This window comes from Brassica rapa, chromosome A06 (assembly GCF_000309985.2).
Source record: "Brassica rapa cultivar Chiifu-401-42 chromosome A06, CAAS_Brap_v3.01, whole genome shotgun sequence".
NCBI lineage: Eukaryota > Viridiplantae > Streptophyta > Magnoliopsida > Brassicales > Brassicaceae > Brassica > Brassica rapa.
The window spans coordinates 26,607,563-26,614,506 of NC_024800.2; the positions used below are offsets into that span (position 1 = coordinate 26,607,563).

Below are 6,944 nucleotides of genomic sequence, written 5' to 3' on the forward strand. Positions count from 1 at the left end.
TTCTATTTGATACGATATATGATTAAATTTAAATGATATTAATGTCTACTAAATGATGCTTTTTACTCATATGTTTTTTTTATCATTTGTATATTTTATAGCAAAAACTTTAAATTACTGATAACAAAATTCTCATTGTGGATTAATAGTTTTAGTAATTTGTAATTTTTAAAAATTAAGTTGTCAATGTTTGTTCAAAGCTTTTATCAAAAGAAATTGTTCAAAGTAAATTTTGAAATTAAAATATTTATGTATTTTATATGGTATATAGTTTAATTTAAAATGATATATATATGTATCTTTTAATATTAATATTTAATTAAATTAGACTTTTACTTATATTATTTTATAATCATTTGTATCTTGTCATAACAAAAATTTTAAACCATAGATCACAAAATTTGAATGTGAGACTTGTAACAGTTTTCATAATTTATATTCGTTTTAAAAAATTTTAAAAATGTAAAATTTGAATGTGAGACTTGTAACAGTTTTCATAATGTGGTTGTTTAATTTATTTTAATAGATTAAATTAAACAAATATGATAGAAGATACACTAATTTTTATCAAATTTTTATTATTCAAAATCACTAATTGACATATATCCTTTAGACACATTAGGAAATTCCGTAACTTTTATTTAATGAAATAGTAAAGAACATTAACCATGAATTTATGGTTAGTTTAAAATTTATTATATAACTAGATGAACCAACTTATTTCTTTAAAGATTCTAAAAACCTTCATAGTGATAACATGTAACTACAAAAAAAAAAATTCTCAATTAATATATAGGAGATATTGCACTATAGACGAAGAGGACAGGTGTCACTGTTTATGGTTACTATTGGATTAACTCTTGTTTAATTGAAGATGATAATGATATTATACGTACCCCATTGATAACAAGAAAGATGCTAATCAGGTCTAATCAAACGGGTGGTCACTCATTGCCGCTCTTCTCCTCCGCGAGTTTCATCAAAAAAGTCGAAGTCTCTTTTACGAATTCTAATCAGCAACTTGTGTTAGTTCCCTATCCCATTCCTACATTATTATTGCTCTCCATACCAACTAATCAAAATGCTTGGCGTTATATGTATGTATATATTATATTCATTTAGCAAATATAGGAGTAATATATGTAAAACTAAAAAAAACTCACGACGCATTCTTTCTATCATTAAGTATATTAGAGTAGTTAGCATCTACGTATCTTCAATAATACGTTTTGAATTAAACAGAACCACATTCATAATCCTTACTGGAACATTTGATTTTTTTCTTCTTTTCGTTTTATTTATCTCCCAATTTAATACCCCGCATGTGTGAGAAACTGAGTATGAAAAGTCAACGTCGTGCTGGATACAGTCGTGATACGATTATGAAGAAACTATTCACTTTAAAAAGTTTTTATCAAAGAAAGAAACGTAGCTATTTAGTTGTTTTTTTTTTTGCTTAAACCGTAGCTAATTAGTGTAATCACATGATTTATTATACATAGTAAATATATCATGAAACAGAAGCAGTAAACTATTAAAATTGATGATGAAACTTAACACTGTTAAGGGGTATTAAATCACTATAATATTGTGCTAAACCCCTTAGGATGCCACTACGATTAAGCATCTAATCATTCCTTCTAATCATATACTTATCTAGTCGTTGGATATGATAATCAATGTGGCACACCCAATTCACAACCCAACGATCCTAAATTATTGGTTGTTTGAAAATCAAAATAAACGCTAATTCAAAAATTCGAAAAGGTCAAATAGTTATTTTAATCTAAAGTTATATAACACAGCTCATTTTTGCGTCAGTGTCATATCACTGTGGAGTTAGAATTCTCTTGAGAAAGCTCACAAACAAAAAAATCTATACATGCCAAGTGAAATCTCTCTCTCCCTTTATTTTCACAGTTTTGTGTCTTTTCTTTTGTCATCATTAGTTATTTGTCCTTTATGTTGGTGAGATTTAACAGTTAGTGATACTACTAATTATTCGAGGATATTTGGAGAAGACAAAATCTAATGTGGTACAGTAAGGACAAATATGCAGAGTTAGAGTACCAATATCATTTAGGAGTTATAATAAATTAGCACATTTATGCAGGTGAAAATAAGTATTTTATATGGAATGAAGTGGATATGTAGTAACTCACATGCCTGGTATGTCGCATCGCAACCGTCATTGCCTTGTGAAGCATAGATCCACATGGTAGTATCAGTATGTATAACGATCGATCTATCCGTGTATTTATATCCTAATTAATATCATAAAACGTTACAAAATACAGGGGTGATAGAAACTTCTTTACCATATGTTCCTAGTTTTTTTTGCCAGGAACCCAATCAATCTAGTTATATTAGACTATTACTGTATCAAAATGTTGTTTTAATTAACAATTTAAATTGCCTTTTCATTTACAGTTTTTTTTCAGTTAAAGTTTTATTCCGACTAATCATTTCTTTTACAGTTCTACAAGTCCACGAAATGAAATGTCAGACGTTTGGACCAAAAACGTGAGTGGAATTTTGTAACGATGTATAAGAGAATTAAAAATTAAAGTAGGAAATTGCCTATATGATGCGTATATACTATATAACGTGTGTATATAGATAGGCCCTACATGTCCTTGTATCTTCATATATACACATATTTTGATTATATCTACAGTTGCTCAAAAATATGTTTTAACAAAAAGAAGTAGATAAGAAGGAACCAGAGATGCGTGTACCTGTAGGGTTTAAGGTGTTAGGAAGGGTGAGAGTAAAGGACATGGGAAAGTATGTATCCAACAAGCTCCACCACCTCCCTTTCTTCCTTATTTGTCACCATTTTAACTGCCAGAAACAAACAAAATGGTAAATCCAAGTAGGGTCCTGTAATATTAATGAAATGAAGAATTATATATCCCTTAATCATAATAATTAAGATCATCATTGCCTGCAAGTCTTAAATTTGTATTGTCTTATCTACTATAGTCAGCAAGAGACATAACAGAGTCAGATAACACAGAAGCAGAAGAAAACCATGTCTAGTGCCTACCCTCTCCTAACCTTAGAAACCTCATTCTACTTCTTTCTAGTTTCTACAATGGTCCCTACAAATAAGATAGGCCTAACATTTTAAACTTTATAGTAAAGGCTCAGGCCACATGGATCTATCTACATGTACATGTGTATATAAAAAAATGAGTAGGTGAAAGATTAAGACATAAATCATCTCTTCAAGAATTTAGTAGTATGTTGAAAGTTATCATGTTTGTTACCATGAAAACTGAAAAAGGGTAATATAGAGAAAGAAAATTTCCAGACAATGTGGTGTAGACTCCATAAATGAAGAAAAATAAATTTTGGAGAGGGACCCTATGAAATAAATTAAAAATAGACTTTTCTTATTTCTTCTTTGTGTGTGTGTGTGTGTGTGTGTGAGTGTATTACAGCTATAACTCCATGAGAATGAGGTTTGTTTTTTCAATGGGAAAAAGGAAATGCTGACCATTGAACTAGTGACTTCTACTATTACTGTATCTATATCAATAGTCTATACGGTCCAGTACAATATTTGGGAGGCCCAGACCAGAGATACGTTAGGTTGAGCAAAAAAAAGTTGAAGGGCCACAAAGATTTGACTGGTCAGTAAACCGTATATGGCCGGTGGTCAGAGCTCAGTAAGTCAACCTTGATGGCTCATAATCATAATTATTACAGGTATTAAGTTGAGGAACATCATACAATGTCCGGGTCTAAAGGGAAAGATGAAGAAGACTTGAAGTGGGAACAACAATGTATTCTTCTTTTGCGTGATGCTGAAATGCAGAGTAGTCAAAAAGGTGAACATTTGGCCCTTAGCGATCCTATATGGTATAACTTATTTCTAACGTGTTCAATACCCTATGACTTGATAAATATAAATCTATCATCGATAAATGCTTTTGATGGAAATAGCAGCAAGAAGAACGCTTTACCCCATGGGAGAATAGGGAACTCGCACTGCTGTTTAGGCACGGTTATTATGTAAGAAGAGACCTGTCGTCAAGAGAAGAACACAGTTTCGTTTCATTATTGATATATATGATTTCACCAATTAAGGAATAAATAGAGCAATTAACTAACTAAAATGGACGCGGCCAAAGATGTGGAAGAATGGTAGAGAACGGACGTCTCCTCCTTCTCGTAAAGAAGATCCATCATATCCATACATGCTTCGAAGTTCAAAAGTTCTCCAACCTTTGCAACTTCCCTATTAGTAGATAATATGGTTTAGGAGTTAGATACTAAGAACAAGTAACAAGCAAGCTTAAAGAAGTTAGATACTAGATAAGGATGAAAACAACTTACTTGAAATGGATAAAAAGGTCATCAAGCAGGGTATAAGCTATATTTAAAGTGCCAATCTCAAATTTCATCACCTGCTTCTCATGTTAAATTATGAAGGCAGACAATAAGTTGGGATGAGCTTCTATAGCGTAAACAACATCCCCAAGCGTACAATGGTTACCTTCAGAAAAACTAGTTCCTGCAAAAGAACCACATAACTCAATGAAAAGAAAAAAAGCTAAAGCATCTAACACAGTCAGTCACAATTTCAAGCTTTTCAAAAGTATCTTACTGCTTCCATGAAATCCCGAACCGTGAAGAGCTGCTCTGTGATCATCTTATCACCCAAGGATTTCAGACTTTGAACCGATAAACCTCGGGAACAGTGCATCTGTAGCAGGCAACAATTCAGCTCTAGCCACATTCAACAGAAGAGAACCACACACACTGACACACAAACACTAGCAGAAGTAAAGAAGGTAGACACACTTTGCACGAGATCCATATGGAGACTAACACAAACAGCTGCAGATTGCTTTCAGTCAACGGTTGCAACAGCCAGTGTTCTGCTTTCTTCTTCTTCTGTAAGAACCTGCTTTACCAAGGGATATCCATAGAAGAAGAGAATAACAAACTCTGTTATACTACAACGCGACTTAAAGCTCAAAATGCAGAAGAGGATATCTCACAATCAAAGCCGGCCATAATCATAACAAGACAAATTATTCACCTCAGTTCCCAAAATTTAAATAGTTCATATGTATAGATCATTCAACCCCCAAACTGACTAAGAGGAAATATCAAGACCGAGTCATGCTTGCAACTACGATGAAATGATCACTAATCCAAATCTAGAGTATATGAATCGCAACTAAACCAATCATAATCAAATGGAACGAGCAAGTAGACCGTTTTCGTCACTAGACCCTAAACATCAATCGAAATCAACAAAAACTCAAATCGAGAAACATCTGAGGAAGAAAAATCGCAATACCTGACAACAGACGGACGAAACCGATCGAAGAAGAGCGATAGTGCTGAGTATTTAACGATCGGAGGAAGTTCGAGATGCTTTCGTCGCGCAAAATCAAAATCAATAGAGACGGAAGAGTAAACATAATATGAATTGATCGAGAAGAAGATTAACTTACAGTGGTACACTGAATCGTGAACTCGACCAACCTCCGTCGCAGATGAGCGATCTCTGTAGACATCTCCCCCTTCTGATTTTGGAGCTCTCAGATGAAACTTTTGAACGTCTCTAATGGCGCCGAAACTCTGAAGTCCTGAAAACTTTTAGTTTTAGTATCATGATTTAGACACGAACCTTAGATGTGGGCCTTGGCCCATTAAGGGACCCAATGGATGGTTTTCTTTTCAGTGATCGCGAGTTTTATTGATGAGAGACTCTTTATTCATTCAATTTTGTATTTATTGGTGATATTGAAATTGCACTACTGAAATCAAACATGGAAAGTACACGCAATTTAAATTAAACACATAATATTATAGTTATAATAATATAATTATCCAGCGTTAAAAAAAACACATGCAACTAAAAGAAAATTGGATGCATATAGCTGACTGCCATAAAATTGATGGTTAATTATTAGATAAAAAGAAGAACGGATTTTCATTAAAAAATATGAGAGAGAATTTGAAATCAAACTAAACAGAACTTATGGTTTATTTTAACACATGTAAAAAATACATTTTTTAAAATAGTCATTTTAAAAGATTTCTTTTAATGTAAACTTTTTTTTTTAAGTTTATAAATCTGTTTTTTGGTAAAATTCATTAAATTTTTATTTCATCGGTTATATTTAATTTGAAGCAATATGGTATTTAGAATTCATTTTCTCTTAATCAATTTCTTAAAAAAAATTAAATCATAATTTTAAAAATAATTTTAACCTAATTAATATGCATATCATAATTATATATCATCCATTAATTTATATATTATTTTTTATTTACATATCACTAATTTGCGCATCACTGCGCGGTCCCATCTAATTTTTACTTAGATGTATACTAATATGTATAGGTAGAGGATCTACAAATTATTGAAATTTTGGATGTTTTCATCAGACTCTCACATGACTTTTGGATTATTATATTTTTGTATTGATGTCTAGCTGGATTTTATTAAGATAAAAAGAAAAAAAATATCAATAATTGAATATCATGAAAACATTGGTGTGGTATGGGTCGACGCAAAGAAAACACAAGTTTTACGAGGGCAGTTTTCCTCGTTACTTCGTCGTAAAAGCAGTGTTACGACGAATTAGCGAGGAAACCCGTTTCGTCGTTATACGTTTGTCGTAACGCATATATCCTCGCTAATTCGTCGTAAGTTAGCGAGGAAATAATTTCGTCGTAAAAGCGAAGGAGGATATTTCGTCGTAAAGACCACGTAAAGATTCCACGTAATGACGTCGCTAAGTTTCCTCGTAAATACCACGAAAAGCTTTCCTCGTAAAACCCACGTAAATAAATACTCGTAAAATTAACGTAAAGACCTTGAGAGCTTTCCACGTAAAGAAAACGTAAAAACCTTGATAGATTTCCACGTTATTTCCATGTAAATGTTTCCTCGTAAAAACCACGTTAAGCTTCCA

General features: G+C 32.2%; 1 protein-coding gene across 9 annotated transcripts; it reads right to left on the minus strand.

Annotated features, from left to right (window-relative positions):
* Positions 1-522: 522 nt before the first annotated feature.
* LOC103827542 (cyclin-J18) lies at positions 523-6,574 on the minus strand. Of its 9 annotated transcripts, none has more exons than XR_004448726.1 (10): positions 5,475-6,574; positions 5,318-5,394; positions 4,813-4,915; positions 4,616-4,714; positions 4,505-4,522; positions 4,345-4,418; positions 4,116-4,246; positions 3,972-4,032; positions 2,739-2,844; positions 523-2,264 (listed from the first exon to the last, which is right to left on the minus strand). XR_004448726.1 is itself a non-coding variant. In XM_009103046.3 (10 exons), exons 1-9 carry the CDS (start codon positions 5,535-5,537, stop codon positions 2,756-2,758), a joined length of 711 nt encoding a protein of 236 aa, XP_009101294.1. In that variant the 5' UTR covers positions 5,538-6,572; the 3' UTR covers positions 523-2,264; positions 2,739-2,755. The 9 variants fall into 9 exon arrangements, 7 of the variants coding, with proteins under 7 accessions (XP_009101294.1, XP_033129793.1, XP_033129792.1 ...); XR_004448725.1 differs by having other exon boundaries at positions 2,739-3,812; positions 4,120-4,246; positions 5,475-6,573; XM_009103046.3 differs by having other exon boundaries at positions 4,120-4,246; positions 5,475-6,572.
* Positions 6,575-6,944: the final 370 nt, after the last annotated feature.

Coding starts and splice junctions, on each gene's coding strand:
- LOC103827542 (XM_009103046.3), bottom strand. CDS start 5,537: ATGTCTACAGAGATCGCTCATCTGCGACGGAGGTTGGTCGAGTTCACG. Junction 4,916..5,317: donor TTTCGTCCGTCTGTTGTCAG/GTATTGCGATTT, acceptor TTGGTAAAGCAG/GTTCTTACAGAAGAAGAAGA. Junction 4,247..4,344: donor GACCTTTTTATCCATTTCAA/GTAAGTTGTTTT, acceptor ATCTACTAATAG/GGAAGTTGCAAAGGTTGGAG.